The sequence below is a fragment of the Diospyros lotus genome, chromosome 1 (assembly GCF_014633365.1).
Source record: "Diospyros lotus cultivar Yz01 chromosome 1, ASM1463336v1, whole genome shotgun sequence".
Lineage (NCBI taxonomy): Eukaryota > Viridiplantae > Streptophyta > Magnoliopsida > Ericales > Ebenaceae > Diospyros > Diospyros lotus.
In genome coordinates, this window is record NC_068338.1 from 54,127,932 (window position 1) to 54,149,016 (window position 21,085).

The 21,085-nt window shown below is 36.6% G+C and overlaps 2 protein-coding genes across 7 annotated transcripts; one reads left to right on the forward strand and one right to left on the reverse strand.

The window, feature by feature from the left end:
• Positions 1-226: 226 nt before the first annotated feature.
• Positions 227-14,693, forward strand: LOC127793142 (tubulin-folding cofactor B-like). Of its 5 annotated transcripts, none has more exons than XM_052323938.1 (10): positions 227-439; positions 717-804; positions 926-1,070; positions 1,376-1,527; positions 2,865-2,983; positions 3,250-3,311; positions 3,698-3,739; positions 12,164-12,297; positions 13,465-13,534; positions 14,404-14,693. In XM_052323938.1, exons 3-10 carry the CDS (start codon positions 969-971, stop codon positions 14,449-14,451), a joined length of 729 nt encoding a protein of 242 aa, XP_052179898.1. In that variant the 5' UTR covers positions 227-439; positions 717-804; positions 926-968; the 3' UTR covers positions 14,452-14,693. The 5 variants fall into 5 exon arrangements, with proteins under 5 accessions (XP_052179898.1, XP_052179904.1, XP_052179910.1 ...); XM_052323944.1 differs by having other exon boundaries at positions 227-393; XM_052323950.1 differs by lacking the exon at positions 717-804 and having other exon boundaries at positions 227-393; positions 893-1,070.
• Positions 14,694-15,931: 1,238 nt separating this feature from the next.
• On the reverse strand, positions 15,932-20,198 carry LOC127793037 (uncharacterized). 2 transcript variants are annotated; one of them, XM_052323806.1, is made up of 3 exons: positions 19,985-20,198; positions 17,822-19,652; positions 15,932-16,611 (listed from the first exon to the last, which is right to left on the reverse strand). In XM_052323806.1, exons 2-3 carry the CDS (start codon positions 19,466-19,468, stop codon positions 16,237-16,239), a joined length of 2,022 nt encoding a protein of 673 aa, XP_052179766.1. In that variant the 5' UTR covers positions 19,469-19,652; positions 19,985-20,198; the 3' UTR covers positions 15,932-16,236. The 2 variants fall into 2 exon arrangements, with proteins under 2 accessions (XP_052179766.1, XP_052179757.1); XM_052323797.1 differs by having other exon boundaries at positions 17,822-19,783.
• Positions 20,199-21,085: the final 887 nt, after the last annotated feature.

The following is a 21,085-nucleotide window of genomic DNA, read 5'->3' on the forward strand; positions in this document are numbered from 1 at the left end:
AATTTGATTTTTAGGGGTGTTGAATATAATTTATTTTAAAAAATTAATAATTTCCATTGATAACTTTTTTTTGAAATAATGGAAAACACATAAAATAATTTTTTTTTTTTTTACTTGTCTTCGTTAAAATGAAAGATACAATATAAATGATTAGTTAATGTTTCACTAAATTAAAGTAGGCACCCCGAATATTACAGATATTACAACAGCGACCCATTGGTTAAGAAACTTGGATAAAGCCCGGCCAACCGAATACGATAAAACAATCCGCCGGAATCCGCCCCTTCCTTCGCTGCTCCGACTCGGAGAATGAAAATACGCAGTAACTGATGCAGTGGTACTGATACTCATCCAAGGAGAAACCAAGAGATCGTCGCATCCCGACGGACCCTGGTACTGGCAGAAAAAAGAATAAATTCTCTTGCTTGATTTTTGTTGGGTCAGTTCTTTTTCTGGCTATTTACAGTTTCGTTACATCTGTGTGGTTTCGTCGTTTTGAAGTGTATGACCCATTTGTTGCTGGGTATTTCCACTTCAACTTCCATTCTTGTTCGTTTTGCCCTTTAACTGTTTGATAATGTGTTTCACTGACAATGATTTGTTTCCTATTTCTTTGGGTAAGTATCAGTTTATGTCAGAAGCATGGATTTTTCTTAAAATCTTCTTTTATCTATTCCATCAATTCAACATAACATCTCAAATGTTGGTGATCTTAGATTTTTGCATTGTGATGGTGAGTGCATTCGTCTTATGGGCTCTGCCAAACATTTCCGAATCTCTACTATCCTATACTCTGCTGAAGATGTAATTTTTCAACTGTTATCAACCGATTTGCTTTTAGATCCTGATTATAATCATCTTGCATCGTACATGTGCTTATCCATAACCGCATACATGAGCTGAGAGCCCAAGTATTTGACGACAGATAAAGATATATACCCAGTGGCTACAGAAAGGGTACCAAAGGCATGGGGTCTCGCCTACAGGTTGAAGGGGATGGGTCGGTTCTTTTACGTGTAACGCATTCTAACCTCAAGAGTTTCTCTGCTGATGTTCGCTTTTCTCTTCAGGTAACGATCAGACATAAAACATTTCTTCCCTTGAGATTCCATATGAATGTTGACAAATGCACTCTTCATTCAGTGCCTTTTTAGTAGCTTGCTAGTTAGCATTTACTTTCTTTGCTACATGGATTTTTCTTTTCTTTCAGTTTATATATTATTAATCTATTTATTTAAATCTCATATACAAAATCTATCTCATTTACCGTTTTGAATGTGTCCATTTTAAACTAGTAAGTTATGCATGAGATATGAGCAAGCTTATCTGTTTTATCTCTGTGTACCTTGACCCATGTCTGGTACTGTGCTGGTAGATGACCATTGAAGCTGTAAAAGAGAAGCTCTGGAAGAAAACTGGTACTTCTGTTAATTCAATGTGCGTTGAGCTATATGATGACAGCAGAACTAAAATTTCAGATCTGAGCGACAACTCAAGACCTCTTGGATTTTATTCCCCACAAGATGGGTGAGTTGAATCGTTCTCTTTTTTTTGGCCCCCTTCATCTTCCAGGAATTTAAGAGTTTATGGTTGATGTTATAAATTGGGAACACTGGCAGCCTTTAATCCTCTCAAGAAACCAATCAAATACCGCCCAACACACTCTCAAACACTCTCAACTCACCGGCCAACACACCACAACACAAACAAATAATAAAGAACAGAATTTAAACAAGAACAGAATAAGAAAGACACATTCAAACCACATGAGAAGACAGAATTTTATCCTGGTTCATGCCAATTGAATTGGCACTACATCCAGCCTTGAAACCACCACCAAGCGCAGCCTTATTTATTGATGAAACAGTACAAGACTTCCCTCTTCTCTCTCTCTCACGATACAAGCCTTACCAAAAGTGTACAAGACTATAACTCACAACTTTCTCACTCTCAAGGCTCTCGTGAAATCAGAAGAGAACATGTGGTCATCTATCCCTCAGCCCCCCCCCCCTCTATTTTTAGAGAATAGGGTGATATTTCCTAGGGCTGATTATGAAATTACAGGTTTTGCCCTCCATTAATAACTAATTATTACAAGAAAGCCACCCGCCTATCAACTAATGAAAACCGCATACAAAACTGCTTATTTAACCTATCACTAACTCTAGACAATCTTTAACAGTTGAACTTTACATCTCTTCTCTTTCTTTGTCTAGTGACTAGTGCAGCAGATTTGCTCAGTTCTAGATAAGTGTCAGAGACGCCTCTATAGATAAGCCATGTTCTTACTCATAGTTGGAAACCCCCACTTCTTCAAAATTTCTAAACGTGTATCTGATGCCAGATGTCCATTATTGTAAAGAAGTTTTATATTATCAACTAGTTGATGGTACTCATAAGATGTTTCTATTGATGTACATATTGAGACTCTTGAAAGTAGGAGAGAATGGGTAGTCTCCACCTTTTCTAAAAACTGAGTAAAAAGAAAGTTTAGCATTTTGTATGAATCTGCAATTCTTCAACCATCCATTTGATGCATTCCAATACAGGCAAAGAATAGAATTATACAGTCTATTTCCCTACCACTTGGTCTTAATGTTCAAACCCAAAGTTTTGGAGATATCAAAAGCCTTGGATGAAAGATGTTTTGTCTTTCATTTTTAACGTATTGCTCCCTGACGTGCACTGCCATAAAATTTTAGACTGTTGAAAAATCAATTATTATATACATTAGTATGTCTTTGTTTGGGTTATATTGTTGTCCTCTTCTTTCTGGAAGTTGTATCCTTGATTCCTTGTTTTGATATTGTCCAAAAGGGTTGTTCCTTTATATTTATTGGCTTACTTCTCCTGTGTTATCATAGGTTTCGATTGCATGTTATTGATCTTGATCCTTCGTCAGTAACATCTGGTGGCTGGTTGGAAGACACTTCGCTGGTGGAGAAATACAAAATATCGGAAGAAGACTATGATAAACGTGATGGTAAGCCTTGATGAACTAGAAATTTTTGTGTTCAAAGGCTAAAACTTATGTACATCTCCTTATTTCATTTAGATAATCAAGTGATTCTGACCAGAAATGTTCAATAACAAGAAAATTGCATTTGGAAATTCACTTGGTCTCATGACAATCCCACTTGGGAAATTGACATCAAATGCAATTAAATTTTCAATCTTATTGTACTTAAAATGTTTAGATTAGCACAGGAAAATGTGTCAATAACTCATGGGTAAGTTGTTGTGTCTCAGCTACTTTTAGGAGGTTCAAAGAAAAGCTGGCCCATCAAACTCCTCCTGCTCGTGAAACCAAAGTAAGCTTCAGATGTTGTATTAGCATTAACATAACATAAGATGATTTGTGCTGTTCAGATTCCCTTGATATCTTCGTCTTCTGTTCTTATTTTGTTTTTAAGTCTCTCTTGCTTGCCTAAACAAATTGGTACAAACTGGTATCTCTTATTGTTTTTCTTGTTGGTTCTTATTTTCTTTATTTTTTATTTTATTGATAAATACAAAATGGTATCTCGTTTTGATCTATTTCTCTAGGTAATTTCCACTTGCATGAAAATTTGTGTGGGGTGCTTTTTGGTTTATTTCTCCTGCCTTGCCATGTTGATTAAGTTATTTTTATCTATTCATGTCTTTTTGCATTTGGTTTCTCTCTATATTTACTTTCTAATATTTATCCTTTCTTCAGATATCAAACAATTACATGGAGGAACTATGTGCAAACATCAAGGTTAGTTGATCTTAATGGTTTATTTTCCTCATCTTTGCCTTTTCTGTTCCAAGATTGGCAAACTGTTGAAGTTATATTGTTGTGACGTTATGTAGAGAATAAATAATAACCAATAAGAAAAGAACAAAATATTCTTTACTACTTGTGAGCATAGTATTATAGAGGAAAAACATGAGAGTGCCTCAAGTCAGAGAGATTAATACAGGTTCAGGCATTTACCGAAACAATCCCCCAAGATATTTTGGTTTACTCGTGTTGCTGAGAAAATAACATGGTACTAGTATTTATGTTTAGCAATTATCTAAAATGCACAAGAATCAACACCAAGTTTGCTGTCATTTTCTCTTTTTCTTTTTTCATTTCTTAATGTCTAAAAAAGTCAGATTCAATAAATTGTCTTTAGCATTTGTATGTGAAGAAATAAGTGGATGGACCCTTGGATGTATCAACTATATGGTGGTCCTTTTTTGCTTTTCTAATGCCAGGAGTCAATTTCCTGTAGGGATATTACTAGTAAGCACCAATAAGCAACATGGGTTTGAATATCAACGAATAACATTGCGATGTGGCTAGGATGGGAAACTAGGAAAACTAGATGGCACAACTTATGAAAAGATGTGTCATGCTTTAAATTTTCTTTGCCATGGTGGTGGTTCATTTTTTGTCATATCCATGTTATGTGCTTGTGCTCATGTTTATATTTCTTAATATATTATATAATCAAATTTTAATGTGCATGGTGGCGAATAGGGCATGGAAAACATGTGATGAATTAATTCATCCCAACGAATTGGGAGATGGCTCTGTTCATCTGTAGTTTGACCTAAAAAATAGTCTTGTGACACCTCATCCTGTCTATAATAGTTTTGGTTCAAAATCTACATAATCAAGTTAAGTGGTGCATATGAAATTAAGAGAAGTCAATAACATAAATCTGTTTGTGACTGATAGATTTATGCCACCAACTTTGAACCCACCCAGTTATTTTGTGAAAGGAAATGCCTTGAAATACCTCTATCGTGTTGTGTAAATACAATCCTTTCTGGGGATGTTATCCATTACCGATCCCAAGCCCGAATAAAAGAGAAGGGTTGTGTTAGGTAGCCGACAACTAACGTAAAACTTAGTCGGATCCAAAACATGAACTCTAGACAAATTATGAAAAATCGTTGGGGCGTAACCCTTCATAGCAACGCACTACACTGCCCGCGTGTAGTGTCAAGTGAGCTAGGGTCGCTGCATCGGTGCCCGAATGTAGTGACAAATGAGCAAGGGTCCTCGCATTTGCTTGAACAGATACGGGTAAAGAAGCTAGTCTAAAATCAAAACCAAAATAAAAAATAAAATCAAATTCAAAGTCAAAGCCAAAATCAAAATCATAGATTAAGGATTGAAACATAGGAACATTAAAAGGCAAAGTTATGGAACTGGTAGATGTGATGATTAGGAGAAAGATTAATATTATGTGCCTTCAAAAGACGAGATGGGTAGGGAAAAAAGCAAAAACTTTATTAGAAACTGGATATAAAATATGGTACATAGGAAATGATTGAACAAAAAATGGAGTGGGGATTATTATGGATAAAAGCTTAGTAGATGAGGTAGTGGATGTAAAGTGAATAGGGGATATGATTATTATGGTGAAGATTGGTCTAAGAAGAATAACTATGAATATCTTTAGTACATATGCACCACAAACAGGGTTAGGTGAGGAGATAAAAACAAAATTCTGGGAGGACCTAGAGGGACTCATACAAATGATACTAAGAGGAGAGAAAGTGATTATAGGAGGTGACTTAAATGGTCACGTGAGTAGAGACGGAAACGGCTATAGAGAGGTACGTGGAGGGTATGGATTCAAGAAAATTAATAATGAAGGTAAGTCTATTCTAGATTTTGTTATGACATATGGGCTCATCATAACCAATACTAGGTTCAAAAAATGGAACGAACACTTAATCACATATAAAAATGTTACATCAAGCACCCAAATAGATTACTTCCTCATGAGACAAGAGGATCGGTTATGTTGTAGGGATTGTAAGGTGATACCGGGGGCGTGTTTGACTACTCAACATAGACTTTTGGTACTTGACATCCAAGTAAGAAATTGGAAGAGAAAAAATCACATAAAACAAAATCCAATAAATAGGTGGTGGGATTTAAAAGGGGAGAAACAATTAATCTTCAAAGAAAAATTAAGGGGTAGAAAGGAATGGAATGGAGAAGGGCAGACAAACCAAATGTAGAGGGAAATGGCTACTGCCCTGAAAAGCACGACAAAGGTAATCCTTGGAGAGATAAATGGTAAAGCCCCAAATCTTAAGGAGTCTTAGTGGTGGAATGAAGAGGTACAATTGAAAATTAGAAAGAAGAAAACTTGCTATAAGGCTGTATATTAGTACAGCAATGAAGAAAACCTAAAAAATTATAAAGAAGCTAAAAAGGAAGCAAAAAAAGCTATTAGTGAAGCAAGGTCAAAAGCATATGAGAATCTATATAAACGACTTGATACAAAAGATGGAGAAAGAGATATATATAAATTAGCTAAAGCAAAAGAAAGAAAAACAAGAGATCTAAACCAAGTGAAATGCATAAAAGATGAAAACCAAAATGTATTAGTGAATGAAGGAGCAATTAAGGAGAGATGGAATGAGTATTTCACAAAATTATTCAATGATGGTGGGGACACAAGAGTTAGGTTGGGACATCTTAGTAACTCTAAAAGAAACATAAGCTATATATTTTATCGACGCATAAGTTTAAAAGAAATAAGACAAGCATTAAAAAAGATGAAAAATTATAAGGCGGTAGGACCGAACAATATACTAATAGAAGCATGGAAATGCATGGAAGAAGAGGGCATCTCCTGGCTAACGAAATTATTTAACAACAACAACATATCCAGCCTTTATCCCACTATGTGGGGTCGGCTACATGAATTCTAGACTTCCATGTATTTCTATCTTTTGTCATATCTTCATTGAGATCCATACACTTCATATCAAACTTTAATGTCTCCCTCAAAGTCTTCTTAAGTCTGCCTCTACCTCTTTTTTTGATTAATTATTCCATTTCATCAACTCTCCTCACAGGAGCGTCTCTTGGTCTCCTTCTCACATGATCAAACCATCTTAGTCTAGTCTTTCTCATCTTCTCCTCTATTGGCATTACTCCTATCTTATTACGAATAACTTCATTTCTAATTTTATCATTTCTTGTATGGCCGCACATCCATCTTAACATCCTCATCTCCGCTACACTCGTCTTTTGCTCATGTTGGTATTTGATTGCCCAACATTCTGAGCCGTACAACAAAACTGGTCTTATAGCTGTCCTATAGAATTTTCCTTTTAGTTTTAATGGAATTTTATCATCACATAACACCTTCGATGCATTTCTCCATTTTAGCCAACCTGCCTTAATCCTATGTGTGACATCCTCGTGAATTTCTCCATCTTTTCGAATCACTGATCCCAAATATCGAAAATGGTCTTTTCTTTGTAAGATTTGGTCTTCCAATTTTATTATAACATTCTCCACTCTTGCATTCTTACTAAATTTACATTCCATATATTCTGTTTTCTTTCTGCTTAATTTAAATCCCTTAGATTCTAAATTGTTTCTCCATAACTCAAGCTTAGTGTTCACTCCTTCTTTTGTTTCATCCACCAACACTATGTCGTCTGCAAATAGCATACACCATGGCACATCTGTCTGAATATCTTTAGTGAGTTCATCCATTACTAAAGCAAATAAGTATGGACTTAGTGCAGAACCTTGATGCAATCCTATTATAATTTTAAACGGTTCAGTATTCCCTCTGCATGTTCTGACCCTTGTCTCTGCACCATGATACATGTCCTTAAGGGCTTGTATATAGGCTATTCGGACTCCTTTCTTCTCTAAAACCCTCCATAATACTTTTCTAGGGACCCTATCATAGGCCTTTTCTAGATCTATAAACACCATATGTAGGTCATTCTGATGATCCCGATACCTTTCCATTAGGCGCCTCAGTAGGTATATAGCTTCCATTGTTGACCTACCGAGCATGAAACCAAATTGATTTTCTGAGACATTTGTTTCTTTTCTGAGCCTCTGCTCTATTACTCTCTCCCAGAGTTTCATGGTATGGCTCATTAACTTAATTTCTCTGTAATTTTCACAGTTTTGAACATCTCCTTTGTTATATAGGGACCAAAGTATTCTTCCTCCACTCATCTGGCATCTTTTTTGATTTAAGAATCGCGTTAAATAATTTCGTTAGCCAGGAGATACCCTCTTCTCCCATGCATTTTCATGCTTCTATTGGTATATTATCCGGTCCCACCGACTTATGATTTTTCATCTTTTTTAATGCTTGCCTTATTTTATTTGGACTTATGCGTCGATAAAATGTATAGCTCACGTTCCCTTCAAAGTTATTAAGATGTCCCAACCTAACTCTTGTGTCGTCATCATCATTGAATAATTTTGTGAAATACTCATTCCATCTCTCCTTAATCGCTCCCTTATTCACTAATACATTTTGATTTTCATCTTTTATGCATTTCACTTGATTTAAATCTCTTGTTTTTCTTTTTCTTGCTTTAGTTAATTTATATATATCCCTTTCTCCATCTTTTGTATCAAGTCGTTTATATAGATTCTCGTATGCTTTTGACCTTGCTTCACTAACAGCTTTTTTTGCTGCCTTTTTTGATTCTTTATAATTTTTTTGATTTTCTTCATTGTTGCACTGATATACAGCCTTATAGCAATTTTTCTTATTTTTAATTTTCAATTGCACTTCTTCATTCCACCACCAAGACTCCTTAAAGTTAGGGGCTCTACCATTTGTCTCTCCAAGCACTACCTTTGCTGTGTTTCTCAGGGCATTAGCTATTTCTGTCCACATTTGGTTTGTCTGTCATTCTCCATTCCATTCTCTTCTACCCCTTAATTTTTCTTTGAAGATTAGTTGTTTCTCCCCTTTTAAATCCCACCACCTGATTCTTGAATTTTGTTTTATGTGATTCTTTCTCTTCCAATTTCTTACTTGGACGTCAAGTACTAGAAGTCTATGTTGAGTAGTCAAACACTCTCCTGGTATCACCTTACAATCCCTACAACATACCCGGTCCTCTTGTCTCATGAGGAAGTAATCTATTTGGGTGCTTGATGTGACATTTTTATATATGATTAAGTGTTCGTCCCGTTTTTTGAACCTAGTATTGGTTATAATGAGCCCATATGCCATTGCAAAATCTAGAATAGACTTACCCTCATTATTAATTTTCCCGAATCCATACCCTCCATGTACCTCTCTATAGCCGTTTCCGTCTCTACCCACGTGACCATTTAAGTCACCTCCTATAATCACTTTCTCTCCTCTTGGTATCATTTGTATGAGTCCTTCTAGGTCCTCCCAAAATTTTGCTTTTATCTCCTCACCTAACCCCGCCTGTGGTGCATATGTACTAAAGATATTCATAGTCATTCTTCCTAGAATAACCTTCACCATAATAATCTTATTCTCTTTACATCCACTACCTCATCTACTAAGCTTTTATCCATAATGATCCCCACTCCATTTTTTGCTCGATCATTTCCTATGTACCATATTTTATATCCATTTTCTGACAAAGTTTTTGCTTTTTTCCCTACCCATCTTGTCTCTTGAAGGCACATAATATTAATCTTTCTCCTAATCATCACATCTACCACTTCCATAGCTTTGCTTGTTTATGTTCCATAACCCAATCCTTAATCTATGATTTTGGCTTTGAATTTGATTTTGATTTTGTTTTCGGTTTTGGTTTTGATTTTGATTTTGTTTTTGGTTTTGATTTTGATTTTGATGTTGGACGAACTTCTTTACCGACATCCGTCCAAGCAAATACGGGAACCTTTGCTCATTTGTCACTACATCCGGGCACCGATGCAGCGGCCCTAGCTCACTTGACACTACACGCGGGCAGTGTAACGCGATCCTTAAATCAAAAAAGATGCCAGATGAGTGGAGGAAGAGTACTTTGGTTCCTATATACAAAAACAAATGAGATGTTCAAAATTGTAAAAATTACAGAGGAATTAAGTTAATGAGTCATACCATGAAACCCTAAGAGAGAGTAATAGAGCAGAGGCTCAGAAAAGAAACAGATGTCACGGAAAATCAGTTTAGTTTCATGCCTGATAAGTCAACAATGGAAGTTATATATCTACTAAGGCGCCTAATGGAAAGGTATCGGGATCATCAGAAGGACATGCATATAGTGTTTATAGATCTAGAAAAGGCGTATGAGAGGGTTCCTAGAGAAGTATTATGGAGGGTTTTAGTGAAGAAAGGAGTTTGAATAGCCTGTATACAATCTCTTAAGGACATATATCACGGTGCGGAGATAAGAGTGAGAACATGCGAAGGGGATACTAAACCGTTTAAAATTACAATGGGACTACATCGAGGTTCTGCACTAAGTTCATACTTATTTGTTTTAGTAATGGATGAACTCACTAAACACATTTAGACAGAGGTGTCATGGTGTATGCTATTTGCAGATGACATAGTGTTGGTGGATGAAACAAAAGAGGGAGTGAACACTAAACTTGAATTGTGGAGAAACAATTTAGAATTTAAGGGATTTAAAGTAGAAGGAAAATAGAATATATAAAATGTAAATTTAGTAAAAATGCAAGAGTAGAGGATGTTATAATAAAATTGAACCAAATCATATAAAGAAAAGACTATTTTCGATATTTGGGATCAGTGATTTAAAAAGATGGAAAAATTTACGAGGATGTCGCGCATAGAATTAAGGCAGCTTGGCTAAAATGGAGAAATGCATTGGGGGTGTTATGTGATAGTAAAATCCCATTAAAACTGAAAGGAAAATTCTATAGGACAGCTATAAGACCAATTTTGTTATATGACTCAGAATGTTGGGCAGTCAAATACCAGCACGAGCAAAAGACGAGCGTAACGGAGATGAGGATGCTAAGATGAATGTGCGACCATACAAGAAAAGATAAAATTAGAAATGAGATTATTTGTAATAAGGTAGGAGTAGTACCAATCGAGGAGAAGATGAGAGAGTATAGACTAAGATGGTTTGGTCATATGAGAAGAAGACCAAGAGATGTTCCTGTGAAAAGAGTTGATGAAATAGAACAATTAGTCAAAAAAAAAGGTAGAGGCAGATCCAAAAAAACTTTGGGAGAGACATTAAAGTTTGATATGAAGTGTTTGGACCTAAATGAAGATATGACAAATGATATAAATAAATGGAAGTCTAGAATTCATGTAGTCGACTCCACATAGTGGGATAAAGGCTGGATATGTTAATATTGTTATATAGTTTGTCCTTTAATACATATATCTTCTCTTTTTTGGTGTTCTGTGCATCCTGAACTGAAAATCCAATTAATTTATGCTGCTTGGAATGGGATTGTGCCTGATCCCTTGTAGGTTTAGGATGTTAGGGTTCAAGCTATTAATTTGGAATGGGGAAGGGGACCTGTTTCTATGTATGGCTAAGGTATAAAGGTTGATCCATACCCAAAACCCTCCCATTACCATCACTATTCAGTTAAACCACAATAAAAGAAAAAGGAAAGGTGAGAGATGAGAAGAAAGTAAGAAAGGAGTGTTTACTTGCCTAAATTACATAAGTATAGATTTAGACCGTACTCTAGGGAGTGATGATTGTGAGGTCCATGGACTCAATCAGCAATGGTAGTATTAAAAGGAACATTGAATTACATTGCAAAAAGAAAAGGAACATTGTACTACTGCTGTTAGGGTTCCATTTTCTACAATTGATAGTTATTAATTCTACCTTGACTGCATGGTTTTCTTCTTAGCTAGCTTGAATGTAATGCTCACATTAGATCACTGATTCTGCATTACTTTTGGGGTGCTACGACCATATTTGTTCGTTATATGTTTGTCTTAATAGACACAAGTGGTAACTGTTTTATCATGACTGTACATGATGGGAGAAAAGAAGCTGTTGAGGCTTAAGATTCTCTGTTTGCTGCATCTTTTTATGTGTGTTAAGTATTCTGCTGTAAATATGCCATTGTTCTCAATCTGACAACAACTATATAATAACCAGTTGTTGTTGAGATTTACCCGATAATATGGGTGGTCAATCATTTTCTTTCATGCCCTTCTTTATGACTCAAATTTTAATACCTGGAGAAATTTTGAGTTGTTATTAGTAGGCATATCTGGTATTCAATGATATTATCCTCCGTATTTTGCACTAGGAATGAATTTGTTTACAAAAAATTCTAACCTTTTGTTCTTATTTTCAAAATTTATAAGTTTCAGAATATCAGTTACTCCCTTTATTTTGTTTTTTATATTACCACATGAAAGAGTGCACATCCTTATCTTTTGTCATTATCTTGTTCTTACTCATCTTGTTTTCTCCTCTAAAGGTAGGAGATAGATGTCAAGTTGAACCAGGAGAGAAAAGGGGTGTTGTCAAATTTGTTGGCAGAGCCGAGACTCTTGGACCTGGTTTCTGGATAGGAATCCAATATGATGAACCATTAGGGAAACATGACGGCATGTAGGTGAAAGTTAAACTTGTTTTTCCTGGATGCTAAAAGATTATTTATGAACAATTTTAGTTAGTTGGTAATATTTTGGCCATATGGTGTTGTAACTAGTGTCCATTCTTCTTATGCTGTTCAAATCTAATTGATCTGAATGTTTCACAAGAAGTTGGTTCACTTGTGTACTTTATTGGCACTCACTTGTACAATGTAGTGATTAATTTGTTAAAAGTCCAGTTGTGGCACCAAAGTGCAGACATAGTTAGTGTGCGGTGAAAGGAGGGTCTTTTTGTATACAGGCTTATCCTTATTTTACAAAATGCTTTTTCCACAGGCATATTACAAAGAATTATAAATCACAACACGGAGTGGCAGAAACTGTTGGTAATGGGTTTAGTCACTGGTGAAAATGTATTAGGTTGTTCATGACAGTTCTTTTCCCAAGTTTCTTGTAATGGCAACATATTTGAATGTCATAAATTAAAATGAAAACAAAAAGTCATGACTATTTTAAGAAGATTCTTTGCCAATAAATTATAATTTGGAAGTGCTGGGTTTTACAGAACCTTTAAATTTAAAAAGTCCAGAAAAGGAGGGTTTTATGGGTATGGATTCACAATTCTTTTATTTTAGCATTATATCCCAATATTGCTTTCCTTTAAACTCTCAATTTGTTCGTTTGTTTATAATCGACGGACACGTGTCCAAGTGAAGGACACGTCTTGTTTTTCACATTAATAGAAAATTAAAAAATTTACATAGTGGGGGTAAAATAAACTATGGTGAGGATGGTGATGGTTGTGGGAGTTTGCTTTTTCAGATTATGGGGTTCTACTACCTGATTACTGATCCTCAGGGATCACAAACTGCAATTTACCCTTCATTTTATTTTATTGGTTTCAAACTCTCTGGTTGTCTCAGAATTTTGACTGGTAAATTTTATATCATGCTAAAAAGTGGATGATCTGTCTCATGCATCACCTAGTGATGGTCTCTCATTCATTGTCATTTCAACCAGAGGTGCATTAAGGTCAGTAGTCCATAATCTAGGATCCCCCCCACCCCCCCTCTCTCGCTTGAGATTGCTGCATTGTTTTTTATTAAGTATTAGATGTGGTAAAATTTATTATTTTTCTCTTCATATGTCATGGTTCTCAATTTTTCATCTCCACCAATTTCAGGGTTAAAGGAACAAGGTACTTTGATTGCCCACCACTTCATGGTGCAGTGGTCAGACCAGACAAAGTAAAGGTATGCTTGCAACATCTTTTTTTCCTTTCTAGTAACTTCAAGAAGGTATTGTCATGGAGATGACGGGAGAGCTAGGATTCATGGAGATGACCGTGCCTAGTGGGTTAAGGATTGTGACGATAATGGTACTTTAGTATAAGAAGTTGTAGTTGCCTTATTCTATATGGAGCATTCAAGTAATTGGCATCTGCCTTTGTATCAAACAAAATAAGTGCAAGCCAAGGCAGCCATTTGATGATGCAAACGAGTGGGACACTTTTCCTTCCTTCGGAATCAATGTTGGGAAATTTGATAAATCTAAGTCAACCATAGAGATGACTTTCCATGAGTGTTTGCATTTTGAGTTTTATTGTAAGAAGGCAACATGTTGACATGAAGCAAAGAGATATTTTCAGAAGAATTCCTGCTCCAAATGCAGTGAAAGATCTGAAATATATTTGAAGTCTAAAATTGTTAGTTTTGATCAAGAATTGCGAGTGCACATGCAGAACCAAGGATTATAAACTTAAGAATATTTGGTTTTGATAATTGACAATAGATTTGGTCAGGCACTCGGAATCATCCTATATATGTATATAATAAAGCTTCTGGCAAAGAGTGATCATGTACTGAAATCTGTCGTTAGTGTTATTTCTTCTTTTTGCTGGTTACCTCTGCTAGAGACCGATTGACATCAGATTTGGTTTGGCACTGGCAATCATACTCTCAATGATGAGCCTTCTGGCGAAAGAACATGGAAACATTACAATTATAGTACAAGTTGAACGCTGACAGATCTGAACGAGAAAACTCGTGTCTACTAGAATAGGTATTTCTTTCTTCTTCTCCTTCGTCATTCTTGTTGAATGCCCAACTTTAATGTTTTCCAGGTCGGTGACTACCCAGAACGAGATCCCTTTGAGGAAGACGAAATTTGAGTAAAATGATGGAGAAGGCACTTGGGTGAGTTCTGTTTCAACAATATTGTTTGTACCATGGCATTAACCAAATTTGAAGGTTTTAGGTGAGAAGTTTATGAAGAGAGTTTGAGAGTTGGAGTTTGGTTTGACTAATACTCAATTCATATATGTTGAAAGAATGATGATAAACAACTCCGGTTACAGACAGAGGCTTATTGTAGATGGGTCGATCTTTTATCAAAATCCTCATTTCTAAAAGATATGTATGTTAACTGTTGTTGGCTGGAAAATAAGTGTTATGGGACACTGGAAGTAGAATCATGGGGAGCTCTGAATCTTGGATCCAGTATGTTTAGGCAAAGCATTCTATGACTTGTTAAAATCATGGGAACTATCAATTTTCAAACACCCTATGTTGCAAACACACACGCATTCTAGATTCCACTTGACTACGGTAACAGTTCATTCTCTTATTTAAGGTGAAACCAGAGATGAAAAGCTCAAACGTTCCCAGATACACCCACATCCGAGTGCCAGCAGAGTCTCCCAAGGAGCATGAGCACTAGGGTTCTTCTCAAGGACCCAGCAGTGGACTGTGGACTTGACCACTGTCCGCTGCCATGGTCTTCCAAAACCATCCCCACCCGACATCACAATAGGCTTCCAACAGATGGTGATATATCAGTTTGGGCGTATAATATGTGCATCAACCAAATCGTAGACCTTCCCAATCCATAACAAATACCGGAAACACAATGTTAAATTACATGTACGCGCTATAAGGACCAAGCCTAAACTTTCACCAGCCTCGTTGGATGACTTAAATTGTTGCTGCCAGAGTAGAATCCAACCAACGCCATTGTGATCTTCCCTCTGTTGCGCATAAGGATCCTAACGTCTTGGAAGAAATTGTTTCCGTATATGAGATAATTGGCATATTCTGGATGATCCACAAAAGGATTTCGATTATTCTGGTACCTTACACTTGTTATTTTTTTAATTTTATTTTATAATATACAAATATTATTTGAATATTTAAGTTTATCATTTGTAATGACATTTTATATTTTATCTCTTATACATTTATATTGATATGACACATAATATAATGTAGAGTGTTCAAATAATATTTTTGTTTATAATAAATTAGTTATTTCACTTTAATTTTCATCACTATAATTACAAAATTTTAATTTTTATTATAATTCAATCCCTTTTTTCAATTTTTCATCAAATTCTATTGGCAAAAATTGATGTGATATACCCTAATATAAACACACAAATCACTTGATACTAAAATTAATATAAACTTCAAAATCAAGTGATTTTTTAATTTATATTAATGTATATCACATATATACATTCATTAGTTTTTGTTAATAGAAACTGAATTCTAACAAAAATTAACAGGTTCTTGAATAATCCAATCAGGTGCATTAAATTAGATAATCGTAAAATATTACCAAAAAAAAAAAAAATAGAGAGACACAGTTTCAAGTTGGAAACAAGAAATAAATAAATAGAAGAAAATCTATGACAAAACAAGTAATAGAAAAGAGGACATTCTCTTCTCGCCAACAAAGCAACAAACATTGAAATATGAAAGATGGAAACACAATGAATGAATGAATGATAGCCTTCTTCTAGGTGTCACACAAGTTTTACCCTAAACCGACCAACCATTGCAGCAGTGCCATTATACCGCCAAGCCAGTCGGCCCCTGAAGTACAAATGAAGTTTAAGTGTGTAGTGTACCCACCCAATGTCACTACTCCACATCCTCACTACTCATATGCCCCTTCTTCAACCCCCACTTCTAGCCGCTGCTTGTTTCCTATGCTTCTTGGCCTTGGCCTTAGCCTTGGCCTTGGCTTTGGCCTTGGCCTCCATCCGACGCTTCCTCTCATGGGCATCAATCCATGCATAATCAGACGGTATGTGGAAAGGGTCAATCTCATCCCTAAGTCCCCCCTGGCTCTCGTTGTCGCTTGATTGTCCACCACGGCTTCCTTTCATCCATGAAACCCATGATGCGGATCCCTCCGATTCCTTGCACCTTGCATCTTCCAAGTGAACGGGGCTAGAGGGTGGGGTAGAGAATTCTTCCGTTGCCTGAAACTCCTCAAACTTTGTAAAAGTAATGACGACCCTAATAGTTGGGACAATAGGGATAGCAAGCTGCAGTCCAGGAAACCAGTAATGTTTTAATCATCAGATGCTAATGTGATTTTCTGAAATGGCATGATAAATTTTAAGTCCTACAGACGAAGTAACTGCACATCCTGAGGCTACCCTGCACCACTTTCAGTCATCTTGGTGTCTTAAAATTCAACGACACCATCCTCAAACTTGCCTCTTAATACTAGATACCTACAAGGATAGAAAAATAATTCGTTTTCTTCTGTAGTCTACCTAAAAGAATCAATGCGATCTTATGAGCTTCAACCAGGAATAAATTGAACACTTCTGTAGATTCATATGTTTATATTTGTATCAAAAACAGTTTGCATCTGGTGTTTCCATAAGTGCCAGTGTGTCCATGTCCATTCCTCTTTTAGTCAAAATACCCATCAATCTTTTAGTGCCTCCAGGATAGCGTTATAACCCCCCGCCCCTTTTTTTTGGATATAAAGAAAGCTGTATCATACTTGAATTAATTTACAATTGTTATTCTCATCCTGCAAGCAATATCTTCAATATACTTCTTAAATTTTTGGCTTTACCAAAACTCCACCACTACAACGTGACTGAGTAAAATAAAGTTACATAAAACTGCTTGGTTGCCAACAGATATGTGTAAAGATTATTACCAATCTTCTAAAACATTGATCTTGGAGAGAGAGTATAGATTATTCACAGCACCTGCCTGGCAACTTCTGGCCGGGCTTACTGCCACAAACAGGCCAAATAAATCCAAGCAGGGCAAAAGAACATTTGATTGGAAAGGTGCGTAAGTCTAAGAAATAGAATCTTAAGAGCAAAAAAGATCAATCACGATGAAGTTAACTAGATGGAATCTAGATATGTAAGGCCAAAAAGAATGATAAGTAGAAAGGAAGAAAAGTGGATGAAATAAGAAAATGCAATAATTAGCAGGTTGAATTTACATTCATATGCACAAATCTGTAATTACAACAGATACAAAGAATACCTTACAACTAACATGTTTTCCTACTCGAATACCTTATTAGATGACATGACTCAATTTATTTCTTTATTATAAGTAATAAGATCTCATAAACAAGTAGAAAGGGGTAACCCTTGTATAAATGATGGATAAAATCTATCATCTCCAATTAAAAAGAATTACTTAAGAATTGCACAAAGAAAACAGGACTAGTACCCACAGCTCCAGATACGAGAGAGAGGGAGGGAGAGAGAGAGTTACCTTAACAGGAAATGTGCCCTGAGGAAGCTTTGTAGTTAAAAGCTCCCTCAATCTCCTTACAGCTTTCACTTTGTTGGCTAAGATGTCTAGCAAAGGCACAAGCTCTTCTGTCTTCAGAGGGAAATCTGGTGTCAACCAGAAAACAGGCCTTAAGCCCTTTTTATACTCACTCTCAATCTTAGACTCACTTGCAGTTGCAGTCCCTTTCTTCTTTTTCTTCTGTTTGCTTTTATCTTTGCTCTTTTTAGCTTCAGCCCTATCATCCTGATGAAAGTCAGAAGATGATACCTGACTATCATTAGGCCTCTGGCTGCTAACTTCTGGGGTCAACTGTGAAGACTTCTTTGAGATCTTTGAATCCTCAGGATTGTCACCCCCGTTCTTTGAGCTTTTCTTGTTCCAACCAAACCAATTTGCCTTCTCTTTGTTGATGCCATTGGATTCAGAACTTTCAAAAGCACTTCCATGACCATTTTGTTGGCAATCCTGATCCCTATGTTCCCCATCCTCACAACGAACATCTAAATTTCCCTCATGAAGTGCAGAAACTAATTGGCTTCTTTCTTCAGGTGTCAATGCATCATCAAAATCAACACCGTTTGCAATCCTTTCATCATTATCGGCAGAAAATAGCTCCTCATCAGTCATAGCACCGGGGACCCTCCTTGATTTCACACTTACCATCACATGAAGCATATCATATATTTTGGCCTTCCAATTTCCAACCATCTCATTCCTCTCCTGCCGCCTCCAATTCAGTTGAGGAACCAGCTCAGCCTGAGAAACGTCAATACCGGGCCTATACATATTCGTTCTAGACAGCATGGCCACTTCATGGGCAACTTCAGCTTCAGTCGGTTGAGCACCAGCTCCCTCCATAGCATTAATTATCTCTTTCCTTTTATGGACAAGCACAATCAAAGAGCCAGGAGGCAAAGATATCTTTCCATCAACAGATGAATATTCCTCTCCAAGGAAGAGAAGTGTCTGATCAGACCGTTGAATGCGGAACCCATCAAAGCCGGCAAGCGTCATGTCAGCACGGAGACTAGAACCACGCTTCCAAATTCGATATGTGTCTGATGGGGCAATGCGCCCAACAAATGGTATCACCGAGCTCTCAAAATGGAAGGTTATCTCCATGTAAAAATCACGAATTCGAGCTGCTGAAGCCAAAATACGCGGAAGCCTACGGCACCATTTTGCGCGCGCAAGAGATGGATAATGCCGAGTGATGATCATAGCAATATTTTCCTGCCTGGTGCAAATGGCTTCTTGAAGAGCATTCCAACCGTTCTCATTCTGGAGGCTAAAGTTGGCACCAGCACACATTAAAATCTCAGCCGAAACTGGATCCCTAAGCCTCACGGCAAGATGAAGAGGAGTCTCACGGCCAGGAACATCTCGCCGGTCAATAACAGCTGATACAGCATCTGCTTGGAGCTCAGCTGCAATAGATTCGTCCTCGGTGTTAACTTCACCTGCCTTTGCCAGGGGAGGGAGACCTGAGATAATATTTTTTAGGGAAGCATGATCGCGGCGTCCAACTGCCAAATGAGCAGGACTGTGGGCATACTTTGACCAGTCTTCCATTTGATTCTGTTCCTTGGTGGTATAATTACTTGAACAAAGTTTAGTTTCTCCCATTACTGTTCCCTTAATCCAAGCTATAGAGCTGAACCATTGGAGATTCCATTCCAATTCCAACCACCAGAAACCAAAAAGGATTTTAACCGTCGTTGTACAACGGAGTCAGTTTCAGATTCCCAATCAGTACAGAGAAAGCTTATCAATGGGTCTCAATTGGCACAACAGATCAAAAGCAAAACCCCTTGAAAATGAATTAACCGTCACCACAAATTTAAAATATATGCAAAACCTACGCCAAGAATGTATATCACACATTGCGCCAGCCAGATCCGAACTCCACCCAAGTCCGTTGGGGCAACGCAGAGCTCGAATCTGAAATTGGAAAAAAAAAAAAAAAATCCAACAAATCGGACCGACCGAATTTATCAAAGAACAAAAAGGCAGAAAAGACGAACCTCTGTTCATTTCACAAATACAGGTATACGCAGTCCTTAATTATTTGTATCTCAAATGCATTCATCTCAAACCTAAAATCAAGATAGAATAGAATAGAGTAGAATTCATTACACATACCTGAGGCCGAGACGCGAAAATTGAAAAGAATTGAGCGATTTTTGACGTGAAGGAAAAGCTCCGTTCTTCTTTTGCCGCGCAATTCAGGCCATCTGCAACTCTTGCAGATGATGATGAAATATATCTCTTACGATTCGTCGCCTCCTCCCCCTCCCGCTCCAACGCCCAAATCGGACCCGTCGCATCTTGCCCCTCTCTCTCTCTCGTACTTGAATTTTTTAATTAATAGAAAGTTAATTAATTATATATATATGGTGGATTAATTATCTCAATAATCACTTAATTTTATATTATATTATTATTTAATCACTAAACTTTAAAATATTATCCATTAATCACTGATATTTTAAATCTGTTACTGTTTAGTCGTTAAACTTTAAAATATTACCTGTTAGTCACTAATATTTCAAAAATATTTCTCATTCATCCCTCATGAACTAAAAGTTCAGTGACTATCGAGTGATGGGTGATAAACAATTTTAAAATATTAATGACTAGTAGGTAATATTTTAAAATTTAGTAACTAAGTAATAATAGTTTTGAATATTTCAAAATTTAATGACAAAACAGTAATAGAATGTAAAATTAAATGATTATTAGTGTAATAATTAATCCATATATGATGGGTTCCATATGTATGGTCAACAATGATAATTGTTTAATCATGCTTTATTCATTTTACTATAGAGTTCAGACTAATAGAGAGGTTTGTTAATTAATTAGATATTAGGTCACGTTTGATTATAAGCATAGAATTTTAGACGAGCTTGTTTCAATATTTAATCACGGTCGACTTAGGGTCCAAAAAAATGGGGTTCTAAAAAATTTTTAGAAGTCGGTCTTGTCGCCCTGTTACCCAGAAAGAATGTTGTTTGTGATCGACCAATCGTCGGCCCCCAAAAGGAGGCCACCCACCACGTGAGAGAGATGGGCGCGATGGAGAGATAAAGAGAGATTGTGCTGCTATGTCGTTGCCCTTGTTGACGCAAACTGCCAGCTGTCGAACTACCATTTCTAGCAGCCAGAGAGTCATTCCTTTTCATTTCCTGTCCTGCGGCGGCAATAAATTTGAGTGAGGTGTGAGATTTTTACTTTTGAGTG

Bases quoted from the DNA above. Each gene is read 5' to 3' on its own strand.
- LOC127793142 (XM_052323938.1), top strand. From the start codon at position 969: ATGGGGTCTCGCCTACAGGTTGAAGGGGATGGGTCGGTTCTTTTACGT. The intron at 1,528-2,864 runs GTGAGTTGAATC...GTGTTATCATAG, and splicing joins TTTTATTCCCCACAAGATGG to GTTTCGATTGCATGTTATTG. The intron at 3,740-12,163 runs GTTAGTTGATCT...TCTCCTCTAAAG, and splicing joins AACTATGTGCAAACATCAAG to GTAGGAGATAGATGTCAAGT.
- LOC127793037 (XM_052323806.1), bottom strand. From the start codon at position 19,468: ATGGGAGAAACTAAACTTTGTTCAAGTAATTATACCACCAAGGAACAG. The intron at 16,612-17,821 runs GTAACTCTCTCT...CCTGGACTGCAG, and splicing joins AGGGCACATTTCCTGTTAAG to CTTGCTATCCCTATTGTCCC.